Genomic DNA, 27259 nt, shown 5'->3' with positions numbered 1-27259 from the left:
TCTCTAGACATACAGGTGGCCAAGGGGCTGGTTTCTTTGAACATAAAGGCGGACAGGGGCTGGTTTTTCATGAACATAGACATCATGTTGATGGCGTTCAACTGATGGAACTTTCAGCTTCTCTTTGCTTTGGTTCAGGACTGTTTTGGAAAGGGTTTATGGACTATTTCGTGGCAGTGCATGTGGCTGCAAACATGAGCAATTCCAAGACTGTTTATGGGCTGTTTTTGTTTGCAACAAATTCAACTGTGTGCTTGGGTTTCGAGCTGCAAGTACAGGTCAATTGAATGTGTTCCTTGGCATGGGAGTGATGCAAGCTCGCATGGCTGTATGCTCATGGAGCAGATTGTTTTCTTCTTGCAGGAAAGGAACAGAGGGACCTACGGCTACGGTCATCTCTATGTTTCCAGATGTTTCCTGAGGGAAGAGGTAACTAGATGTATGCTGTTGTTGGCACTGTTGTTGAATGGTGCTGTGAATGGTTCTGTATGGAAACATGACAAAGGTTTCAAAGGCAAACATGCCTAAGGTGGAAACATCCTCTTCATGGGTGATACCCTGTTATAAAGAGAAGCCAAGTGCTCCCATATGCCTCTGGCCAGCGTCATGTGCTTTACATGATTGATCACTTGTGGTGTGCAGTTGAGGAAAATAAATGACCGGACCCTGGCGTTGACACGATCCCACATGTGTGCCTGTGTCTCTCGGTCCTTCTTCATCGCGACAGTAACTCCCCTTCCTCTGCTTCCGGCCGTGGAACCCTGATGATGATGAAATCAGCAAGGTCATATGACTCCAGCACAGACTCCATCATAACCTTCCGGATGCCGTAATTGTTCCCGTCCAACTGACGGTCCATAGGGAACGTGGGGAGAGTCGAAATCTTCACGTGCTTCTCAGCCATCTCTAGTAAATCTGCCGTCGCGGGGATGAAACTGAAAAGGGTCGGTGGGTGGGGAAAAAAACTCTAAAACCTGCAAGTGGCTGTCCAGCACCTTAGCCTACCTTCCTCTTGCAACTTCTCTTCCCGAACAGTCCAAAACAGTCCACCAATCAGCAACCTAACTATCCCCCTCTTGCTCAGAAAACTCCCAAGATCTATCACGAGCCTAGGGCTCTGATACCATGTCAAAATATGCAACGGAAATGATAACCAAACTTGGGTTCACAAGAGCAAGTAGAGTGCAGAAAATAGACAGCACAAAAGACATAGAGAGATAGGCATGTAAACTCTTCTCTATACACAAGATCTCGTACAAAACTGAATGAATAAGTGGTGAGGAGCATGGGGCCTATTTATATGCCCCATGGATGCAGTCGGCCAGCGCATGAGGGCTCCACGACTGAAGAAAGCAAGTTGGCCAGCATAGAATATCTCCACGATTGTGTAAACAGATCGGCTAGCCACCAGCACCTCCACGACTGTAGCATAGGCAGTTGGCCAGCCACCAGGAGCACATGAGGTGCAGTCGGCCAGCACCATGGGCTCCTGCTAGCATCTGGCATCCATCCACACCATGGAAAAATGGAAAAAAATGGGAAAAAAATACGGGGAGTGAGGAAAAATGATAATAAAACACCTATACAAGGCGGGCACACCCACAACAGAGGCCCTAATGTCTGATTAAGACAGGAGATGACTTCTAACAATGGCAGCCCTGATCATAGGAGAAAGCTTCTCTATGCAGACTCAATGTGTGAGAGTCTTTTGATGTGAACAATGGCTGGACTTGTTTGTGGATGCCGAGTGGATATGAAGCCATGATGCAAGGTCTTTGAAGGCTTTACTGTGACGGCTGAGTTTCCAACCTTATTGTTATGAAAGCTCTTATAATCAATTAAAGAAATACCGCAAGGGGCGCCATTGTGTTTTGGGGCCAATCGGTGTCCGTGTACTATTTGCAGGAGCACCCTAGCTCCCCCTGTTTGTTTTCCTTTTCTAGGTCCTTGATGGTGTTGTTTATGTGCAAGTTTTTTTTTGTACCGCCCTTTGGTTTTGTCTGAAGGCTGGAGGCCGGTTTACATAACCTGTGCTCTGATGTCTCGTAGCATTCGGAACAGAGAAACTCTTGTAGTTGAGGAAGCTCTTTCCACGGGGACCTATTGGAAGGCCAGGCAGGTGGTAGTTGATTATTTGCAGGAGGAGGTGGCTATTGCACATTCTCCAGGTTTTGTGGTTCTCGATTCAGAGGGGGTGGTTTACAAGTTTTCAAAGGCCTTGAGTGGTCTTCAACACGTTTCCAAGACTTGGCATCCCACCGTAATAGTTGTTGATCCTTGTGAGCAGTATGCTGCCTCCTTGACTCGGAAGCAGAATGGTTCGTTGTCTTGGTTAATGCATACCAGATTGGACAGAAGCTTCTTGATGAGGTTGTTGAGCTCATGTTTGCAGAAGACTCTTTGGGAGGCAGGATTGCGTATCTTGTGGATTCTGCAGCATGCGAAGGATCTTAGACTCTTTTACACAAGAGGGGGATTGATGGACGGAGTCCGACTCTGAAGTTTGAAGTGACTCAGTTTGGGGAGGAGAGAGAGACACGAGGAGCTTGACATCAAGCTACAGTTTTTCCCTTGGCTTAGGAGTTGTTTGTGGTGAGGCTGCAGAAGTTACTTGGCGGGATTGGGTTTCCACTGGTGGAACCCACGGTCATCAAGAGGCATTTTGTTCGTGAAAAGATTGTTACTGATGACATCTTGCTAGAGTTCTATTCGACGGAGGACAGTGCAGTGGACCTCTTCACGAAGTCTGTACCTCAGGCTATGCTCCGGCGGCACTCCAGCTCACTGGGGTTGGTTCCACATCCAGGAGCTGAGAGGGGGTGTTAGCAGTCATCTCTTGTCTGTATATTTACACCAGGGCCTCTGCTATGGGTGTGCCCACCCGATTAAGGTGTTTTCTCATTTTTCCCCACTCTCCATATTTTTTCCTATTTTTGCGGGTGTGGGAGGCTGTATTGGACCTGTCGGCTGTACTAGATGCTGGCCGACTGGTCACTGGCTGCCCCGACTTTCCCTGTGTGCTGGCCAACATGATCTGCTGATGGCCGACTGTCTATTGCTGCTGATTGGAGGGGAAAACAGGTCGTGGGCTTTTGCTGGCTCTCGGCTGTCTATATGCTGGCCGACCAGTAGCATGGGGCCATATATAATGGCCCCTTGCCCTCCCACACTTATCATCTTGTATCCACGATTTTCTCTTGTGTATATAGCAGAGTTATACGCTTCTCTCTCTCTCTCTCTCTCTCATTTCTGCGTTTTTCTGCTGTGCACTTGCTCTAGTGTTTTCAGATCTTGTCTTCATCTCCGCTGCATATTTTGACAGTTCCACCCCAAAGGGGCCAAGAGGGCCCCAGGCCTCCTTGCCCACCAGCCCTCAAAGGGCTAGGCAGGCTGTTAGCCAGCCCAAGAGGGCTTGGCCAGGCAGCCAACAGGCCTTTGGGCCAGCCCAGCCAGGCGGCCAGGCCTGGGTGCTGCCCAGCACCGGTCAAGGCCAGGACGCTACCCAGCAGCCAGGGAAGCACCCAGTGGCCAGCCTGTTAGCTGTGTGAAAACGAATGATTAAAAAAGGCATTTATTACTTTTGGACCAGGTCGTGAGGCTCCTAGCAGCAAGCCAACCAGGAGGATTTAGGGGTATAAATATCCAGCCTAGAATTCAGTCATAGCATCTCATTATTCACAATGGTTGCAGCGTTCCAAAGGCCAGGACAGCCAAGGGGGAGGTGCTCAACCACGGTGAAGAAGTGCTGGTCAAGAACCAGTCTTTATTTCAAATTTACATCATTCTAATAAAGCAAATACACCATTCGTGGTGGGGGCCCTATGGAGGGTATTCAGGACCCAATACTATGTCCTCTTCTGCCTCTCTCTCTCTCTCTCTCTCTCTTTTCTGCACATCGTCTTCTATGTTGTGCGTTATATTCGTCGTGAATGATTGCTGAATTCTGAGCATTGAAGTTACTGATTCTTCCACTGAGCTTCCGCATGTTACACTTGTTTCTCCACTCAATTTGCCTCATTCCTTCTGCATATCTCCATATATGTGAGACATTAAGACATAAGTTGCAGCATCCTATCGCTCCAAGCGCACTGCATGTTCAAAGGCCTGTTTTCCAAGTTCCACATTTCCACAATTTCTACAAGCACCCAACACAGCATGCCATACCACAAGATTAGGAGAGAAGGGCAACTTCTTTATCATTGCTACTGCGACGTCTAAATGGCCTGCACGGCAAAGGAGATCAACCATGCCATTGTGGTGCTCGAGACTTGGAATGATGCCAAAGTCTTTGCTCATGACCTCAAAATACATCTGGCTCTTCTTAAATAGACCTGTGCGACTGCATGCATTTAGAACAATAACAAAGGTGACCCGATCTGGCTTTACACCTTCTCCTACCATTCTGTCAAAGACATGGAATACATTTTCACTTTCTTCAAGCTGGGCAAATCCTGTGATTAGTGAATTCCACGAGACTACATCTCGAACTGACAGCTTGTCAAACACTTGCTGTGCAATGCCAAGCAAGCCACATTTGACATACAGATCAACCACGGTGTTGCCAACAAAAAGGTCCCTTTCTAGTAACCCCTTTCTTTCAATCTCAGCATGTATTTCCTGGCCTTTGTCTATGGCTCCTATGCTGCCACAAGCCTTCAAGATGCAAACAAATGTGACAGCACTCGGGGAGACACCCTCATGTTGCATCCGTTCAAAACACTTGAGTGCTTCCTCACCATGCCCATGTTCAGCATAGCCCCCAATTAATGAATTCCATGAGACAACATCTCGAGCTGGAAGTTTCTCAAACACTTGCTGTGCTTTAACAAGCAAGCCACATTTAGCATACATATCAACCAAAGTGGTGCCAACAACAACATCTCTTTCCAATAACCCCTTTCTTTCAATCTCAGCATGTATTGCTTGGCCCTTTTCTAAGGCTCCTATGCTGCCGCAAGCTTTCAAGCTGCCAATAAACGTGGCAGCATTTGGAGAGAGACCCTTGAGTCGCATCTGTTCAAAACACTTAAGTGCTTCTTCACCCTGCCCATGTTTAGCGAATCCTGCAATTAGTACAGTCCAAGAGACAACATCTTGTACTGGAAGCTCGTCAAACATTTTCTGTGCTATGGCAAGATAGCCACATTTGGCATACATATCAACCAAGGTGTTGCTAACAAGGCCTCTTTCCAATAAACCCTTCCTTTCAATCTCAGCATGCATTTCTCGACCCTTCTTGGTGGCTCCTATGCTACCACAAGCTTTCAAGCTGGAAAGATATGTGACTGCATTTGCAGAGAAACCCTCAAGTTGCATCTGTTCAAAACACTTTAGTGCTTCCTTAACATGCCCACATTCAGCATATCCTGCCATTAGTGTAGTCCATGAGACAACATCTCGAGCTGGAAGCTTGTCAAACACTTGTTGTGCAATGGCAAGTGAGCCACATTTGGCATACATATCAACCAAAGTGTTGCCAACAACAAGGTCTGTCTCCAACAACCCCTTTCTTTCAATCTGAGAATGTATTTCTCGGCCCTTGTCTGTGGCTCCAATGCTGCCACAAGCTTTCAAGCTGCAAACAAGCGTGATAGCATTCGGGGAGACACCCTCCAGTTGCATCTCTTCAAAACACTTCAGTGCTTCCTCACCATGCCCATGTTCAGCATGTCTTGCAATTAGTGAATTCCATGAGACAATGTTTCGAACTGAAAGTTGGTCAAAAACTTCTTGTGCTTTAGAAAACAAGCCACACTTAGCATACATATCAACCAAAGTGGTCCCTACAATAAGGTCTCTCTCCAATAACCCATTTCTTTTAATCTCAGCATGTATTTCTTGGCCCTTATCTGTGGCTCCTATGCTTCCACAAGCTTTCAAGCTGCAAACAAACGTCACAGCATCTGGAGAGACGCCCTCAAGTTGCATCTGTTGAAAACACTTCAACGCTTCCCCACCATGCCCATGTTCAGAATACGCTGCAATTAGTGCATTCCATGAGATTACGTCTCGCACTAGAAGTCTATCAAACACTTCTTGTGCTTTGGCAAGCGAGCCACATTTAGCATACATATCAACCAAGGTGTTGCCAACAACAGGGTCTCTTTCCAACAACCCGTTTCTTCCAATCTCAGCATGTATTTCTAGGCCCTTGTCTAGGGCTCCTATGCTGCCACAAGCTTTCAAACTACAAACAAATGTGACAGCATTCGGGGCTACACTCTCAAGTTGCATCTGTTTAAAACATTTGAGTGCTTCCTCACCATGCCCATGTTCAGCATATCCTGCAATTAGTGAATTCCATGAGACAACTTCTTGAACTGGAAGTTTGTCAAAAACTTGATGTGCTTTATCAAGCCAGCCAAATGTAGCATACATGTCGACCAAAGCGTTGCCAACAACTTGGTCTCTTTCTAACAACCCCTTTCTTTCAATCTCAGCATGTATTTCTAAGCCCTTGTCCATGGCTTGTAAAATTCCACAAGCTTTCAAGCTGCAAACAAACGAGACAGCATTTGGGGAGACACCCTCTTGTTGCATCTGTTCAAAACACTTGAGCGCTTCCTCACCATGCCCATGCTCAGCATATCCTGCGATTAGTATGGTCCACAAGACTACATCTCGATTTGGAAGCTTGTCAAACACTTGTTGTGCTATGGCAAGCCAGCCAAATTTGGAATACATATCAACTAGGGCGGTGCCAACCACAAGGTCTCTTTCCAACAACCCTGTTTTTTCAATCTCAGCATGTATTTCTTGGCCCTTGTCTGTGGCTCTTACGCTGCCACAAGCTTTCAAGCTGCAAACAAACGTGACAGCATTCGGGGAGACACCTTCAAGTTGCATCTGTTCAAAACACTTAAGTGCTTCCTCACCATGCCCATGTTCAGCATATCCTGCAATTAATGCACTCCATGAGACTACGTCTTTAACTCGAAGTTTGTCAAACACATGTGCTGCTATGGCAAGCGAGCCGCATTTGACATACATATCAACCAAGGTGTTGCCAACAACATGGTCTCTCTCCAACAACCCTTTTCTTTCGATCTCAGCATGTATTTCGTGGCCCCTGTGTGTAGCGCCTAAGCTGCCACAAGCTTTCAAGCAGCAAAGAAACGTGAAAATATCTGGAGAGACACCCTCTTGTTGCATTTGATCAAAACATTTGAGTGCCTCCTCACCATGCCCGTGTTCAGCATAACCTGCCATTAGTGAGGTCCATGAGACTACGTCTCGAACGTGTAGCTTGTCAAACACTTGTCGTGCTTTGGCAAGCATGCCACATTTGACATACATATCAACCAAGGCGCTGCCAGCAAAATTATCTTCTTTGAGCAACCCAATTCCTTCAATCTGAGCATGTATTTCTTGGCCCTTGTCTGTAGCTCCTATTCTGCCACAAACTTTCAAGCTGCAAACTAATGTGACAGCATCTGGAAAGACACCCTCAACTTGCATCTGTTGAAAACACTTGAGTGCTTCCTCACCTTGACCATGTTCAGCATATCCTGCCATTAGTGCGGTCCAAGAGACTAGGTCTCGAACTTGAAGCTTGTCGAACACTTCCTGTGCAATGGCAAGCATGCCACATTTGGCATACATATCGACCAAGGTGTTGCCAACAACAAGGTCTGTCTCCAACAACCCCTTTCTTTCAATCTCAGCATGTATTTGTCGGCCCTTGTCTGTGGCTCCTATGCTGCGACAAGCTTTCAAGCTGCAAACAAATGTGACAGCATTCGGGGAGACACCCTTGAGTTGCATTTGTTCAAAGCACTTGAGTGCTTCCTCACCATGCCCATGTTCAGCATATCCTGCGATTAGTGCCGTCCACGAAACTACATCTCGAGCTGGAAGCTTGTCAAATACTTCTTGTGCCATGGCAAGCAAGCCACATTTGGCATACATACCCACCAAGGTGTTGCCAACAGCAAGTTCTCTTTCCAACAGCCCTTGTCTTTCTATCTGAGCATGTATTTCGCGGCCCTTGTCTGTGGCTCGCACACTGCCACAAGCTTTCAAGCTGCAAACAAATGTGACAGCATTTGGAAAGACACCCTCAAGTTTCATGTGTTCAAAGCACTTGAGTGCTTCCTCACCATGCCCATGTTCAGCGTACCCTGCAATTAATGCAGTCCATGAGACTACATCTCGAATTGGAAGCTTGTCAAACACTTTCTGTGCTATAGCAAGCGAGCCACACTTAGCATACATATCAACCAAGGTGCTGCCAACAAAAAGGTCTGTTTCGAGCAACCTGATTCTGGAAACCTTGGCATGTATTTCCAAGCCTCTTTCCAGATCTTTCAGCTTCGCACAAGCCTTCAGTAAGGCCACAAAATTTTGCTGAGTGGGATTTACAGAATCATCCTTTTGCATTGTTTGGTACAGGGTAAGAGCATGCCTTAGCTTCCCACATTTGATATAACCAGTGATGAGGGAATTCCAGGACCACTCATTCCGATACACCAATGTGTCAAAAACCTGATGGGCATCGTGCATGCTTCCAACCTCGACCAACATTGGGACGAGGTAGTTCCCCAGTGATCTGTGAGCTTCCAGCCCGCTTTTGCACATGTAGGCATGCAAGCGGAATGCATATGCTCGGTCTCTCTTCTTCCTGCAGTTGTGCAAGATGCGTGCAAAGTCGCCAACGGAAAGATGGGGCAGCATCCCTTCCTCCAGGCACTCCAAGGAAGGCAGTGCCTCCTCTAAGCTAAGCATCCTCCAACCACCACCAGTATTGTTCCTCACTTCTTCTTCCTCTTCTTCTTGTGCGTTGTGCATTCCTTCAACAACACAATGCTCCTTCGTTTCCTCCCTGGATTGTAGCAGCCATCCATCCTTAGCCCAGCCTGGATTGTAGCAGCCATCCATCCATAGCGACTCCTGGGTAAGCTTGTCTGGGGCCCTTGGGTTTTTCTGTAACACGCACATCTGGCCATTCAAGAGAGCATCATCACTTGATTAAAGCAAGAAAGGCAAGACAACCACCACATACTTTGCTCTTTCGGATGTCCCACCAGTGCGAGGGATCATTCAACCACAAGCGTTCCGTCCGTGCTCGTGATGTCTGCATGTCCTACGGGGACGTATTGAACATCAACGGATGTACCCAAAATGGCACGTATGGTTACGTACATAATTTGCAAATCGGCCTGCCACACAGAGAAGCGAGAGGGAGACGGTGCCACGCATATATTCATTAAACTTTACTAAGATGGTTATAATTAGTATTAAGTCATTTATACTGACTGCGCGCTCTTCCGCAGAGCGGTCGTACCGCCTTCAGAAGGGAGAGCATAGAGCATGCAGCAAGTCATGGACCCCTTGTAGAAACAAAACTCAACCAAATCACCTGAAATAATATTTCAATTGCCCTATGTACCAATTTGTGATCTTATATTGAAATATGAGTGAATAGGGGCCTACAATGACCTAAAAATCAAAATCGATTAATTAATAAGGGGTACTCGATTAATTAATAAGGGCTACTTGGGATAACCTTTGCTAATAGTTTTTTAAAAAATTAAACGCCGCAACTGTCTGCGCATCTCCTTCCATTCATCGATTCGCTCCCCTCATCAGCCCCTCGTTGCCCTCATAGCAGGTCCAACAGGCGGATACGGTTGCGCTCTATTCCCTCCACGCAGCCCCCTGGTCACCGATCGTATCCTCCACTCCAACACAGAGAGAGCGTTGTCTGCGCATCTCCTAACTGTCTGCGCATCTCCTTCCATTCATCGATTCGCTCCCCTCATCAGCCCCTTGTTGCCCTCATAGCAGGTCCAGCAGAGGCGGATGCGGTTGCGCTCTATTCCCTCCACGCAGCCCCCTGGTCACCGATCGTATCCTCCACTCCAACACAGAGAGAGCGAGAGAGAGAACCTACGTTGCTCTCTGCGTACCATTAGGATATTGCTATTGAGGTGCTAAAACCTTATAAAAGATTAATCCATAAAAGCTTTTATTAATTAATAGCCTCTGAAGAAACGTTTTGGTGCCTTATTCTAATGACTCTAACCGGAGCAGCTCATCAGCGACGACAAAGAGGACGTAGCCAACAACTTCGAGTTTCCCCAAAAAATCTCAGTATTGCTCACTGTAGTTTTTGCGTACATTGAACGTGCTAGAACAAGGTATGTATTTCTAATAAACGTTCATTTTTAATTTAAAAATAAAACGATTCAATCGTAATTAATTAAATAGGGACATACAATTAATAATGCGCTTCGAGCGGGCAGAATTAATGAAATTGATTAATTAATAATTTGCTTTCAACAGATTAAGATTCTGCGTCTTTGTTTCAACTCTTCTTGCACAAGGTTCTGTCATATACGACATCCAATTTCACGTATGTTTTTTGATAACAAACATTTTAAATTTCTAACTTATTCATTTATTATTGTTTTATGTAGTTTATTTTTATTTTTCCACAATTGTATAATCACTAATTTGACTATATGTATTCTGAATTATTAACCTATTTTTTCTTTTTTATTATGTAGTGAAATGTCAAAAATGAAAAAAAGAGCAAGAGAATCAACGACTGGAAAATTTATAAATTCAACTAATGAAAGCCATGAAGTTTCAAGCATAGAACCTAAGAAAAATCGTGGAAGACCAAAGAAGTTATCTAATGAAGATGCAATGTTAGATCAATCCAATGTCAACTTGAAAGTGCTTGAGCTAAGTGTGACAATATCATTAGGTGGTAGTGACATTGATGAAGCATTACTAAATAATCTTCATGATTTTATCACTAAAGAATACCTTGCTGGTAGTTGCTCATTGGAAAGAGGAGGCACAGTTTTCCATTTACACTATCAAATGGTCATTAGAATTCATGCAAAGTCAATAATTGCAGTTAATAAGCTCATCAAAAAGTATCTTGGTTGGGATAAGAATAATCCCATTGGTGGCATTGTAATGTGTAGAGCATTAAGGCAGAAGAACATGCACACATTTCATGGTATGATAGGCTATTGTATGAAAGATATTGATAAGCCTCATTATAAAAATGTGTCACATAATATTAGTGCTGAAGATATTTCTATGGGAATAGAAATTTACATGCAATATGGTGCAGATGATTTGAAGAACAAAGTTTGTCTTACTCCAACAAACATTTTTTATAGAGCATTGATGTTTTGGAAGTTCTATTTAAAGCATCCTTTAGGCAATAATTTCTGCACCACCATTCATAAAATGATCAAGACAGGAAAGTACTACCCATCTTCTAATTGGATAACACCATATCAAGGAAGAGGAATGGAGCTTCAAAAAGTTGATGCTTTATGGAGGACAATGGTATACCCATCCAACACAACAATGAAAGATATCTTTGCAACCGGACCTTTAATTTTCTTGAAGAGAAATAATCAAGGACTCATAAAAATTATATCAAATATCAAAACAACTACTTGAATTAGATTGAAAATTAAAGCACATATCAAAACATAGAGTAAGAGAAAGAAATACATCACCATCAACACAAGGCAACACAAGACTGGGTGAAATCTTCCCCCCCCAACGTGAGTGGCTTCTTCTCGCGTGGGTATTTTTATATATTCCAAAAAGCAGGCTTTAAGCCAAAAATAAAGTATACATCCATATTTGGACTTTTGCCATCCTCAATTTATCTTTGTCCTCAATTAACCTTTGTCCTCAAACCTTCTAAGGTTTGCACAATTTTTCTAATACAATAATCTAACTTGTGCACATATGCACATTACAAAATAAATCAACTAATGCTCGTACGCACACTGTACAATAAATTGACACGTGCACACACACACATTACACTGATGTCAAAATAATATCAAACGCCATAATACAGCCACAAAATATTGTGAGATCAGTCCACACGCCATGACTCAATCCACCATCCGTGCGACACCTAAATCGGTACCCTCGCACTGTGCAACACCTAAATCGGTACCCTTGCACACCTCATCACCTAAACTCATAAACATAAACCACGTCAGTAGTAACAATCAATTGACATCACATCAATCAATCCTAACGTGTTCATGATGAGAAATAGGCATCATAAAAAAAATATACAAATTTAAATGACCATGATTATTATTCAAATAACATGGGTCATAACAGTCCTCCCTATTGGGAATCAACTGTCCTCAGTTGCGTAATCAATGAGTGGATGGCTTCATGGTACAAGTGGTGGATAAGATCGTCACATCAAAACAATTTCTAAAAAATAAAACCAAACAAATGAACGCATGTAAAAGGGATCTAAGTGTCCCATACCACATAGGTACCTTCCACATACAAACACATCGCTGGTGAAAGATAGAAGACATAGATACGTCTAAGGTAGGTATGTAAAACCAATCTAATGTCCCATACCATAGATTAATTCCACACGCACTACCTTAAGAATAGAAGTTTGAGACGGAGTAGCTAATTCCCTCTGAAACTTTCATTCCGACATAACTTTTCTCTATCCTCAAAATTAAACTACAAGTTTTATTCGAAAAATAAATTAGGTTGAAATGGAAATTCTTATCAGCTTAAGATTAAAAAATAATCACTTACATTGCTGTCAATAACTTGATGAATTCAGGGGATTTGTTCTTGATCGTCATCTTGTAATTGTCTCACTAAATTCTCGGGATTTGTTTTTGATCTTAATCTTGATGAATTCTTGAGATTTGTAAATGATACTTGTAAATAATGAAATCTTGAGGGGATCTTGATCTTAAGCTTAATCTTGAATTTGAAATCAGAACTTGAATAAAGATGGACATCTTGTGCCCTAGTTGATAGCAAGAACTTGATGTACTAGTAATGAATCTTGGCTTAGATTAAAAAATACTTGAATGGTCGAAAATTGAGAGATTAGTCTTTAATTAATCATGATTGCAATTGAGAGAAAATTGAGAGATTAGTCTCAAATCGTAATTGTAATTCTTGAATAAATCTTGTTCTTAAGGGGTTTAAATCTTGTGATTGAATATATCTTTGACTTAGAGAAATTCTTGGTCTAGAAAGAATCTTGTACTTGGATAGATCTTAAACTAAAATACTTGAAAATTTTGACAAAACTTTACTTGAAAGAATCTTGTACTCAGATAGATCTTAAACTAGAACACTTGAAAATTTAGATAAAACTTTACTTGAATTGGTATAAACTTCGTAATTGTGATTGGTATACAACTTAAGCTTGGTTTCTAATCACTTGAGAACTATTTTCTTTACTTTTCTCATCATCACTAAATTCGATGGTGAAGCAATTGATAACTTGAATCAAAGATTAGAGAAACTTACTTGGTTCTTGAATCTTCAAATTGGTCTTAATCTTGTATGAAATATCTAGCAATCACTTTTTACTTGAATTTGAGCAACTAGATCTTGAATTTGGGCAACTAGATCTTGAAGATAACTTTTGCTAATCTTGTCTTGATCTTTCTAATTAGGTCACTGTATCTAAAATCCTTTTCAAGAGCTAAAGTTTTCTAACTAGGTCTAGAAGAAAAGAATATTCAGAAAACAGATACAAAAGCAAACAAGAAATTGTGTACAATAAATAATTTTTAACACATACCTCCACCTTTGGTTAGTGTGTCGAGTGTGTTAACCTCTTCGGTGTCAAGCTGTTCCTGATGAATAGTACGATGAATAGTACGATGGTGCGGATATTCACCCATTTCTTGACAATTAATAGGAATAGGAAAAATTTAAAACAAGAGAAAAGGTAGGGTTTCTTATCTCATTTGGAATGTCGAACTAGATGTGAGTCCTGCCAAGTTAGCTCAATACACAAATGCATAATTTTTTTCAAGAAATAATCCATGTATAATTTAAAATTAAAACTTTATTAATTAAAGCTCAAAGAGTTTCTTAATTAAGCCTACTAATAAAAGCTTTGCTTAACATGATTTTCTACTAATTTAAATCTAACGCATAATTAAACCCAAACTTAATAAAGGCCTAAATGAAATGATTCAATCATCTTGGAATTCATGAAGTTCAACTCAAATTTGTTTTTAAAAAAAAACTTTGGAGAAAATTATAATTAGTGCATAATGATTTCAATATTTGCAACTTATATATATATAAAGCTTTTATGCTTGGTTAATAAGTCTTTAATTGAGCTTATTAAAAAAAATTATGAAAGCTTTACTATTAAAGCTTGCCAATGCCCAACGCCAATCGTTAGAAAGCAGCCCACTAAAGAAAATTCAGCATCTAATATAAAAATAAAAAATAAACATTGTAACTTATAAAGCTTTTAGATAAAATAAGCTTTGTAAATCAAAGCTTTTAAGCATTATTAAACTCAAATTCTGAAAATTGCTAATATAAGCTTTGTAAATCAAAGCTTGTAAGGCTCAATAAGCGCAATTAGAAAATCGCCCTTTTTTTTAAAGCCTCACTAAGGGCAATTAAAAAAATAGGCGCTATGAAAATTTCTCCCCCCAAGCTGAATTCGCAGCATTCGCCTGCGGGATGAGAAGAAAAATTCAGCGCCTTCTTCAACCTGAAAATTCCCTTCCCTCCCTGAATTCGCCGCCGCCAGCCGGATAGAGAAAGAGAAACGGTTGCCGCTGCCGCATACGAAGGAGGGAGAGAGAGATTGGGAGTTATATATATTATATATATATATTTTTTACTCCAAAATTTCGCCCAGCGCAGCGCAGAGGAGAAGAGGGAAAAATAAAATAAAACAAAACAAAGTAATTTTGAAAAGACTCATGAATAATTCTCAGCCCTCTATTATAGATTGATTCCTCCCTCAATGGTTTAGCAATTGGAAAGCTAAGCTGGATTGACTATCAATTTTGAAACCCATCCATACAGACAGATCACAAAGAGGTCAAGAATTTAGCAAAACCGCTTTTCCATTTTGAGAGAGGTTTCATGGTTTCTCATTTTGAGAGAGGTTTCATGGTTTCTGAGAATGGTTTACCACCTTTTCTTTATCCTTTGGGTAATAGGTTGATGGAGATTTATTACCCAATGGTTAAAAACAACCTTTATTTCATCCATAAAGAAAAATCCCTAAACGTGTTTTACTTCAATTAAAATTTCAAAAAAAATTATCAAAATCACCTCTCTTTTTGTCTCTTTCACCTCTTTTTCACCGCCTTCAAGAAAATTAAATTTCACCAAAGCCTTCAAAAAAAATTATCAAAATCACCTCTCTTTTTGTCTCTTTCACCTCTTTTTCACCGCCTTCAAGAAAATTAAATTTCACCTAAATTTCACCAAAGCTTGATACCACTGCAACCGGACCTTTAATTTTCTTGAAGAGAAATAATCAAGGACTCATAAAAATTATATCAAATATCAAAACAACTACTTGAATTAGATTGAAAATTAAAGCACATATCAAAACATAGAGTAAGAGAAAGAAATACATCACCATCAAAACAAGGCAACACAAGACTGGGTGCAATCTTCCCCCCCCAACGTGAGTGGCTTCTTCTCGCGTGGGTATTTTTATATATTCCAAAAAGCAGGCTTTAAGCCAAAAATAAAGTATACATCCATATTTGGACTTTTGCCATCCTCAATTTATCTTTGTCCTCAATTAACCTTTGTCCTCAAACCTTCTAAGGTTTGCACAATTTTTCTAATACAATAATCTAACTTGTGCACATATGCACATTACAAAATAAATCAACTAATGCTCGTACGCACACTGTACAATAAATTGACACGTGCACACACACACATTACACTGATGTCAAAATAATATCAAACGCCATAATACAGCCACAAAATATTGTGAGATCAGTCCACACGCCATGACTCAATCCACCATCCGTGCGACACCTAAATCGGTACCCTCGCACTGTGCAACACCTAAATCGGTACCCTTGCACACCTCATCACCTAAACTCATAAACAAAAACCACGTTAGTAGTAACAATCAATTGACATCACATCAATCAATCCTAACGTGTTCATGATGAGAAATAGGCATCATAAAAAAAATATACAAATTTAAATGACCATGATTATTATTCAAATAACATGGGTCATAACAATCTTTGACATTTTTATTGATAATCAAAATTTTGATGCTTCACATCCAAGATTAGATTGGTTCATGAATAGATGGAAAAGAAATGAGAATGAAGTTGACGATTTGAGGTATGCATTTAATGAAGATGAAATAGTAGAGAATTTATATAAGACAAATAAGCAAACAATTGAAATAATGGAGGAAGAGCAAACACATAGACCAGGTAAAGAAATTGAAAAAGATAAAGACATTCCAATTGATATTGAAGTTGATGATAGTGACAATGAGGAGAACATCCACAAGCTAGAATATATTCCTTTATTCAAAAAAAAATATTGGAATTGTAATCACTTGAAATATCAATAAATGACATTTTTATTATGTTTTTCTCAAATGTGAATCCATAGGAATTTTTGTAATGAAAAATAAAAAATATCTATGGTTTTCTTTTTGTCGTCCTTTTTTTAAAAGTAGAGTTATAATTTTTTCCGAATAGTAGAGTGAATAGTAGAGTGACTATATGTGTGAATAAGCTAATGTGCATATGTTTTGTTGAGATGAATACTATTATAAGTATGTGTGTGGGTCCACACATCTCTCTCTCTTTCTCTCTTCATGTGTGTAGGTTCACACCTCACTCTCTCTCTCTCTCTCTCTCTCTCTCTCACACACACACACACACACACACACACACACACACACAACACATGTCTGCATCCGCACATGCACCCTCTCTCTCTCTCACACACACTCTCTCTCTCTCGCTACTGCAGGTATAGACCCTTGCGCTCAAATAATATGCGTGTGTGTACACACGTGGACATGTATGTATATATACATGTACGTGTGTGTGTCAATTGTGTGCATGCCAACTTTGTGAGTATACACGTGCTTGCAAGTGTGTGTACCTTTGTGTCGATAGTGTGTGCGCATGTGTCTATGTGAGGGCACCATCAAGTAGTAAGCCTTAATGAAGGCAGCTCATGTTACCCTCGTGCTCAGACTGTGTGTGTGTGTGTGTGACTATGTGTATCAATTGTATATACACATACACACGATTGTGTCGCCCCATGTGTGTGTGTGTGTGTGTGTGCGCGCGCACGTGCCAATGTGTATGCACGCGTATATCTCTATGTGCATGTACACGACGCGAATGAATGAACGCTCTCGAGGTAGATAGGGGCCATTATAGACCAATGTGGTCCCATACCACGTGGTCTTAACACCACTCCCGTGGTTTGTACTGATCATAAATGGTATTTATGATCAGTATAAATAAGTGGTTTGTACTGATCATAAGTGGTTTGTACTGATCATAAGTGGTTTTTACTAATCATAAATGGTATTTATAAGGTCTGACACATGAATGACACGTCAATATGGCAGGTACTCTCACTCCTCTCCTCTCCTGCATGTTTTTGATTTATTTTAGGAAATGTTATCGCGGTGCCTTATTGCCTTTGCCTTGCGAACTGCATATGCCTCCTCATCAACCCCCCCAACAAACAACTCAGACAACACCATCGCCTCTACATCCATCGCGTCTGCAGGTATTTTGAGATTTCTCGACCTAAACATAAGGGTCTGTTCAGGGGTCAATACTGTGCGATAAGGGGTCGCAGGCACTCCGCGAGCTCTTTATTGCTTTGGTACCGACCTTTTCTTAACGTATTACAGTCTGTTAGGGTAATGTTGCTGACAAGGTCTGCACCAAGCGATAAGGGGCTCATTGGCATCCTACTGGCCCCATATCGCTTGGTACCAAACCCCCTTACGGTCATGTTGCTCACGGGGTTAGTGCCAAAGTGACACGAGACTCGTTGGCATTCTTCTGGCCTCGTGTCACTTAGTAATGACCACCTTGTGGTCATTTTGCTCATGGGGTTAGTAGCAAGCGATAGGAGGCTCGTGGGCATTGTGCTGGCTCCATATCGCTTGGTACTGACTCCCCTTGGGACACGTTGCTCACGGGGTCAATACCAAGTGACACAAGTCTCGTTGGCATCTTGCAAGCCCCATATCACTTAATACTGACCCCCTTTTGTGGTTATTTTTCTCACGGGGTTAGTACTAAGAGGGTTAGTACTAAGAGATAGGAGGCTCATGGGCATCGTGCTAGCCCCATATCACTTGGTACTGAATCCCTTGGTTGGGACACGTTGCTCACAGGGTCAATACCAATGACATGAGTCTCATTGCCATCAGGCCCCATATCGCTTGGTACTGACCCCCGTTTTGCGGTCATTTTTCTCACGGGGTCACAAAAGCAAGTGACGCGAGTCTCGTTGGGAGGCCCCATTTTTCTTGGTACTGACCCCCTTGCGGTGGTCACTTTGCTCACAGGGTCAGTACCAAACGATAGGAGGCTCGTGGGCATCGTGCTGACCCCATATCGCTTGGTACTGACTTCCCTTGGGACATGTTGCTCAGGAGGTTAGTACCAAGTGACACGAGTCTTGTTGCCATCCTACAGGCTCCATATCGCTTGGTACTAACCATCTTTTACGGTCATTTTTCTCATGGGGTTAGTACCAAGCGACACAAGTCTCGTTGGCATCTTACAGGCCCCATTTTGCTTGGTATTGGCCCCTTGCGGTCATTTTGCTCATGGGGTCAGTACCAATTGATAGGAGGTTTGTTGGCATCGTGATGGCCCCATATCGCTTGGTACTGAGATGACCTTTTGTGGTCTTTTTGCTCATGGAGTCAATACCAAGCAATAAAAGGCTTGTGGCATCCTGCAGGCCCCATTTTGCTTGGTACTGACCCCTTGCGTCATTTTGCTCATGGGGTTAGTACTACCAAGCGATAAGAGGATCGTTGGCATCCTATTGGCCCCATATCGCTTGGTACTAACTCCCCTTCAGGTCATGTTGCTCACGGACTATACAATAAGGTCTTGTTAAGCAGGGTCAGTACCAAGCGATTAGTTGCTCCGAGCATCCCGCTAGTCCATTATCGCTTTTGGTATAGACTCCGAACAATTTATTAGTTGTCATCATACTGAGTTTATTTATTAGATGGCACGTATGAAGCAAACTGCTTGAAGGTTAGAAACAAGTGAAAAGCCTACGGAGTCGCTGCACATACAAGGTAGGAGGAGAAGATATCAAGCCCACACGACAGTTCTACAAGAGCTTCGATGGATTGAGCGACATATGCAACTTGCAATAGCTAGGCTACCATTTCAGAGGCTTGTGCATGATATTTGTCAACACTAGTGTATTGGCATGTGATGGCAAGTATCTGTAGTTTTATGTCTCTAGGAAATTACTAAAGATTGGCTGATTGATTTTTTTAAAGATGCATATTTCCTCTCATTGCCCATGCCCATAGGCTTACAATAATTCTTAGGGATTTCGATAGAGTCTGTAGATTGAGGTGCAAATATGACCGTTTATTAGCACCTATTTCTGTTAGCGATCGTCGCATGCTAGATATCCTAACAGTCCCGCCCCTCCATCCTCGTGCAAAGCCAATTGAGAACACCCATGCTGGTCATGATAGGGACACCCACTCTCGGACTTAGAGAAGAGTAGAAGCATAAGACCAACCGCAACAAGATACCAAAACCTCACGCACAACCAGAACCAGAGGCACAACCATAAGCACAACCAAAAGCTGCTACCGTGGAGCCACAACCCTCCGATTCTGCTAGTGATGGTGATAATTTTGCTAATGATCTAGCAGATGCTGATGATGCAGGCCAAGAAGCCAACAGGATTCGTAGAGAAATTAACGTCATTGAAGCAGAAAATATCAGAGAATTAAGGGATTTGGAGAGTATTGCACTTGTCAATATGGCATTTACAATTCGGGGCACAAAGGCTTGCTACCAACTTAGATACAACTAATTTACGTGTTTTGCGATGTGGCGGGATGCTGGAAGTCATAGACATAGTCGTGAATGTATCACTATGGTATGTTGGCATAATTGTGCTCGATTCAATTTTCTATTTCTTATTCTATTTTTCACCAATCCTAATTTTATTTTCTCACAAATCCTAATTCTATTTTCTATTCATTATTGCTTGCAGGTATTGTCTCTGACTTCTACCAGAAGAGATACATAATAGCACATATGTTGTAGACCCTCTCATATGAAGGCAATTGCAAAATGAGGGGACAACATTTTCGGACCTCAAGGCCTGGTTTGAAGAGGTCAACCTTGATTTGGCATGAATTATTGTCACAGCTTATAACAAAGAGTGAGTCTCATGTTAAGTTATAGACTGACAACATATATTAGGTAATTTGTATGTGTTTTTTTTATAACACCTATGTCCTATTTGTTTTTCAGCCAACATTGGAGTTTGCTTCTGTATGACATTACACAAAATATATGTTACTTTGCAAACTTTGTCCAAGGATATCATGGTCGCATTAAAGAGTAAGTCCCTATTGACATTTCCCCCTTCCACAAGCATAAAGATAGATTTATTGAAGTAGAATGAACTAATGCTTGTTTTGTTGACCTTTCAAATATGCTTGAAAGTTTGCACATCAGGTGTGGAACACCTATTATTGGAGCCAAATCTTGTTCGGACCATGAGATATTAAAGGATAAGGGTGCCAGTCCAGCTTGCATATGTCAGTTGTGGATGGAGGACGTGCCTTAACGCATTTCTTTTGTTAAAAAAGATTTTTTATATTCCTGATGTAAGTCATGTTTATAATCTACATCTACATCATCTAACATAGCCATAAGGTTTCTAACAAAACATTTTCCTTTATGTACAAGAACTTAATCTGCACAAATATAATCCATTACACGTAAAATAATTCTAGACAAAAACTATACAAAAAATTATTTGGCGGTGCATGATCGTGCAGAAGAAGAGATCAGATGGGCAGGTGCATTTGCAAGGGAAACCGAAGAGCGAAGGTGTCCCAGTAAGAGGAATGGTACCAAAGGGAAGTTGAAACGCACCAAACTACTATCGACGAATATAAAAGGTGCACAGCCAAGGTGGACGAGAAGGTGGATGAATGGGTGGAATCTAGGAGGTAGGTTGAGCTGGAGGCCCGGAGGCAAGAACAAGAGGCCAGCTGCCTGCTGGCAAGCATAGGAAAGATTGTGTGGGTAGAAATGAAAAGAGCGAAAGAGATCCTTAATCCAAGGCCACCCCAGTCTCATACACATTCACATTCACGTTCACATTCGTCACAAAAACCTTACCGCCATCCCCCACAATCTTCTTCTCACCGTTGCCCCTGAAATTCTCCCATGTATATATACACAAAACAACACACATGTATATTTTCTGGAATATATGAATACATCAGCTAAAATTCCATTGATATTGAATATTGTTGTCTTTTTTTTTCATTAGAAACATGTCAAGTATGCACACAATTGGATGGCATACTATTTTACACAGCTTTGTATCTAACTCGGGGGGGTCACTATATGTAAATCCTCTATATCACGTGCGTTCAAGGCCTATTTAAAAAGTCCCTTATCTGTGAATTTTTTAGTGAATATAATGTATCCTTTCCTATTCAAATCTGTAATTTTTTTCAAAAATACAATAAATAAATCCCCTCTGTAAATATATTTCTGTAAGTTTTAAATATTTAAAATGTCCTTCTGTTGAACCCACGTGATACTTACATATTTATACGAGTGACCCCCCCGAGATATCTAATAAGTATGCTAAAAATTGAATGGCATACTATTGTACATAGCTTCATGTACCTCAGTGGAATCATCACAAAGCATTTGAATCTATACTGAAGGAATATGTAATGTATAAAAGCACGCCAAATCAGTACAGGTGTTGGAGCACGTGTTATTGTTGTTACCTAAGATTGATCGAGAAGGTGTGTTGGATGCTTAACATAAGATTTTCCACCCACCAAGGCGCTTGCGACATACATCCTTTTTGTTGGATGAAACACGAGTATGGCTTAACCGAAAATTGAAAATAATATCTTTCACCTCATCATTATGCCTACTGCACGAAGATAATGGTAGAATACCATTAGCAGAGGTTTGCAAACACTCTCTAGCTATGTCTGTGTATATTCAACTGCCTTGAAGCATCTGTAATGTTAAGAGAGGATGTATTTGTGCCAGCGCCATTCATAAGAATCATTGGAAAAGTCTTTTTAAGAAATATCTCCTTAGAATTTCTAGGCACTTTCCCTGCTTCAAGTGTATTTCGTATGCACTCTATTAGACTTGTCTAGCTCCATAGTGGAAAACTATTGGAAATTTCCTTCATGAAGTGATGATGGAGAACCTAAGATAATATATCAAACCTCGTCTTCTTATCTAAACCCTTGGTTCGCTGATGTAAGTACTGAACAATGTCGTTGCATATTTTTTGACACTTCTGCTCGTTTGCACCATGACATGCATTGTGCTCATGTTCTTCTTGTAGCTTAGACTTCATCCTTGCACGTTGTTCTTGCTTCCTTTGTGCATGATAATCCTTGATTACATTGGTAGAAAACTTTACACATGACTCACATCTATCTACACAGCCTGAACTTCTACATCTGCCTCTAAATGCTTAGGAATCTATGATGGGTGAAAGGTCCATGCGTATGTGTGTGTATCGATGAAACAACAGTAAGGGGGCTGCAATAGGCACAGAGAGAAAGAAAGAGAGAGAGAGAGATAAACAACAAGGTGGCAGTGATACAGGTTTAGGGTATAGAGAGAGAGCTTGTGAGAGAGCTTGTGAGAGAGCGAGAGAGCGAGCGAGCGACACAGAGAGAGAGAGAGAGAGAGAGAGAGAGAGAGAGAGAGAGAGAGAGAGAGAGAGAGAGAGAGAGAGAGGTGTGGCGAAATGAGTGCACCACGTGCTGCTTGTAACTGGCTTTTGTTTTCAGGCTTTTCAAACGTACAAAATGTGGGAGAAAATGAGGGGAAATAACTTTTTCAAATGCCTAAAAACCAGTTTAAAAGCCACGTCCAAGACATAGGTTTCGAGTCCACCTTACCATGCATCCACCCATATGCATACTCCACATTCTAGGGTGTACCTTTCCTTTGATATATTAGTACATGTACTCATCTTTTCAGATGGAGGTTTCATCAAGGTCTTTGATAGGTTAGTACATGTTTTGTATCTTCTAGGATAATTTTCTAGGAGGAAAAACATACCCTTCTTTTGTACTAACTTTTTTTTCTTTTGGAAGCGCACCATTCATTTGATAGGTCAATATATATATTCTTTCTTGTCCTTTCTTTGATAAGTTGGTATGCACACTCTTTTTTCTAAAACAAATGGACTAGGCTTGGTGATGCTAACCCATGATGGGTTTGTTGGGTTTTGTTAGATTGCACATGTGTGCCTTCATATGGTGATATGCATAGAAGGTGGTGTTGCCTGTGATGGGTTTATTGGGTTTGTTGGATTGTACATGTGTGCCTCTCTTGGTGATATGCATAGAAGGTGGTGTTGCCCGTGATGGGTTTGTTGGGTTTTGTTAGATTGCACGTGTGCCTTCATATGGCGATATGCATAGAAGGTGGTGTTGCCCGTGAGTGGTGGGTTTGTTGGGTTTTGTTAGATTGCACATGTGTGCCTTCATATGGTGATATGCATAGAAGGTGGTGTTGCCCATGATGGGTTTATTGGGTTTGTTGGATTGTACATGTGTGCCTCTCTTGGTGGGTTCATATGGCCATATATATAGAAGGTGGTGTTGCTCAAATGATAGAATCTCAATAGGGGGAAGAAATGTAATAATCAAGTTGTGGTGTTTTAAAAAGATGGGAAATCCTTGTTGCTTATAAAGGTATGTAGAACTTAGAGGATCCTTATATGTGGGACCTCAAGGGTTGGAAACCTTAAGGATTAAGGTCACTAATGCGTGGAGGGGCAGTTGGTGTAAATAAGGCCATGTTGGGCCAATTTTGGAAGCCAATCATATGTTTTCTAGAGTACAGGCAGAACATGACGTTTGTCATGCACCAATCGGGAGCTTTAGCATATGCACATAGAACAACACATAGCATTTTCTCTTTGTCTCTAGCAAAGAGTATAGCCCTTAAGGGTAGTAGCAGTGGTTAATGAGGTGTGAGAAGAGTTCATCAGAGGAAAAACGAATGCATTTAAGAAATCAAACAATGATTTGAGGTGCCATGGGCTTCCTTCTTTGTTTTGTCACGCTAAAGCATGTCTTTGTAGGACCTTAAAGAGCTGAAAACTATTATGTTTGTATGTGCCTTAAGGAGTTCAAGGAAGAGATATGTGCTTATAGGATGGCTAGGGAGCTTTGAGGATGTAATTTACCTTGCCCAAGAGAAGAAATTGAAGATGAAAAAGGAAGAACACAAGATATAGAGAATGGAGATCATGTACAATGTGCAAATGTGTTATTTACCCATTTCAAAGTGCTTTTTATTGCTTTGTTTTGCTGGGTTGAATGTGGAAAGTATTGATGGTGAGAAGTCAATCATGTACATGCCTTATGTATGATGTGGAAAGTATTGATGGTGAGAAGTCAATCATGTACATGCCTTGTGTATGATATTTGGAGATAGTTGGTGTTTGATTGAGGTGGGAGATGCCCTTTGGACATGGTGTACACATACAAGCACACACACGGTGTATGCACACATGTGATTGTTGGCACACATAATACGCATGCACACAGAGTTGGTACACATAGTCTCAACGTGTGAGGGTAATGCGATCTGCCTTTATTAAGTCTTTAAAAGATGAGGGTTCCTTGCCATCGCCCTTTGCGTCGTCCATCTGCATCGTCATCACCCCTTCTTCTTCTTCTTCTATCTCCACAAGAAAACTGAAGCTTTTAATCAAATCTGTAGGCATGCTTTTCTCTCTATCTCTCTCTCTAATTAATGCACACACTTAAACACTCACAATATTCATTCTCAACACACACACAACCTTACAACCTTACAAAAAGAAAAAAATTATGCTCCATCTCCAATAACCTTATAGAAAGAAAAAAATTATATGATGTTTTAATGAACCATAGCCTTGTAATTGTGATGCATGCTCATTTTTTAAGACATGCAATGGAACTTTTATTTGAAGGGTTAATTCTATTATGCCCTTTTTTCCCTATATGTAACAAGGGGATTTTGAAAAATTTACCCTTCAATTCTTTGGTGGCCTTATGTGAAGGGTAAAATGGCTTATAAATGCATGAGACCTTATAATGCCACTTATGATTAGGACACACCACACCCATAGTGCTAAGACTACCATGTGGGTGTAAAACGGTCCGAATCTCCTTGGGGACATCGAGCTTTCTGCCCATCCTAAACCCTTCCTAAACCCCTGTCATCGAGCTCTCTGCCCTTCATGTCATCCCTCTGCATCACCATCACCATCGTCTAACCTCTGCCTTGCCATTGCCTTGGTGTCGAGCTCCCCTACCACCATCGTCGTCACCATTGCCAAAGCAGGTACTTGTAGTGCCTTATAGCTTGTTCTTACTGACCCCCTTTTCTTGTTAGTCAGTACGAAGCGATAAGGGGCTTGCAGACACCATGTATGACCCCTATCGCTTAGTACTGACCCCATGATCCATATGGCCTTATATTTACCCCCATGTCTCTCCTTTTATACACAAGGGGTCAGTACCAAGTGGTAGGGAACTCGTAGGCATCGCGTAAGCCCCTAAACACTTGATACTGAACCCCTTTTGTTTTCTTTGTTTTGGAGTCAATACCAAGCGACAAGGTGCTTGCATGCATCGCCTAAGCCCCTTATCGCTTGGTACTGACCCCTTGTATATTAAGCATGCTTGTCCTAATCGACTGAAATGTTTCTTTAGGCATGTCGGCAAATGAGTTGGACATTCTCTTGACGAGGTGGAAGAGTCTTGTGCAGAAAAGCTATATATGTTCCTATACAATGCACATGCCCACCACCATGCTCCTAAATTGGAGAACATTATCAAGATTTCTATGATTGTTCTCAGTGAATGGGAGCAAGATTATGAATAGATTATTTCTGGCAACATTGTGATGTCTGATGGTGAATGTAGAATTTCCTTTGGAGAACATTATCAAGATTTCTAGGATTGTTCTCAGTGAATGGGAGCAAGATTATGAATAGATTATTTCTGGCAACATCGTAATGTCTGATGGTGAATGATATGTTTATCCATTTGATTTTGCGATAGACAAAGTCATGAAAAGAAGGCTTAACCATTGTCTTAAAAATATCCCTAACTGCGATAGTAGAGTAGAGGAGAAATGCCCATTACACTCAAAGAAGTGTCGCCTTCTCCACTACAGTTCTGGATTTCTTTGTTTTCTACATCTCCTTACTGAAGACTCTGAGCGCCAGACAACGAATTTACCAAGCAGTCAAGTGCCAATCTAGGATGATGGAGTTGAGGAAGAGGTGGCTATCGATCCAACAAAGGAGAGGGCAGAGGCCAAAAAGGAAACGTTGTTGAAATATGCAAACACATCCCACATATTGTTGTATGGGGCTACATACATGCTTAGCACTTGAGTAAAGTGTGTGAACCACTCTCAGCTCATTAAGTCTCGTGCTAATCATCATTAAGTCCATTTAATCATGTGTTTACTTTTCCTTCATCCACCATAGCCTCCATGACTCCATGATCCTCATGTTTCAACTTGGTATCAGAGCCAAAATTTCTAAGCGCTACAACCTCCTCGCCATCTCTCCTCCGTCCACAGTACACCTTGCATTGCCTCTTGTGCACATGATGTAAGCAACCTTGCCATCTCTACATTGCGCAAACATGTTGGCGCTCTGGCCACATGACAAACCCGATGCCCATCTGCTAGTGCCGAGTCTTTGCTAGGGCTAGAGCCCACTGTGATAGCACTTGGCTGCGGACTGCATAAGCTACCAAGCGTCATAGTGACTCAGCACTCCCCCTGCTCCTCATATGCCATGCCCAGCTCTTCTGTAGGCTGACATCAAGCCTTGCCCAATCGAGTGCCCGACCTGCGCTGTCGTGACGTGGGCGGTATCGCTGGGAAAGTGTGAGACTTCTGGCTATGAGAGTAGCTACCAAAATCCCAGCAAGGAAACAAAACATATAACTCTTCAAGGAGCATAAGACATCTTCCTTTTTGATGACTTGTACATGTGCCAATTCACTTCAATACATTCCCAAATTTAGCTTGATGATTGCACATAAATTGTATATCAAGAGCATGATCAGATCCAAGCATAGATCTTCTGACCCTTTATCCAAATGCCATATACATGTCACATATTGGCATCACATAGACTTCGACAAGTTCCCAATACATGTGAACTTGCACATCACATATTTTGCATGTTGCCA

At 41.6% G+C, this 27259-nt stretch overlaps 1 protein-coding gene across 1 annotated transcript; it reads right to left on the bottom strand.

The window, feature by feature from the left end:
- Nucleotides 1–3281: 3281 nt before the first annotated feature.
- On the bottom strand, nt 3282–9435 carry LOC147631846 (pentatricopeptide repeat-containing protein At3g09040, mitochondrial-like). The gene is made up of 2 exons (XM_086808395.1): nt 9002–9435; nt 3282–8922 (listed from the first exon to the last, which is right to left on the bottom strand). Exons 1-2 carry the CDS (start codon nt 9077–9079, stop codon nt 4072–4074), a joined length of 4929 nt encoding a protein of 1642 aa, XP_086664521.1. The 5' UTR covers nt 9080–9435; the 3' UTR covers nt 3282–4071.
- Between the last annotated feature and the right edge of the window lie 17824 nt (nt 9436–27259).

The sequence above is a fragment of the Cibotium barometz genome, chromosome 14 (genome assembly GCF_041138505.1).
Source record: "Cibotium barometz isolate CiBa-2024 chromosome 14, ASM4113850v1, whole genome shotgun sequence".
Lineage (NCBI taxonomy): Eukaryota > Viridiplantae > Streptophyta > Polypodiopsida > Cyatheales > Cibotiaceae > Cibotium > Cibotium barometz.
This window is presented reverse-complemented; position numbering and strand designations above follow the sequence as displayed.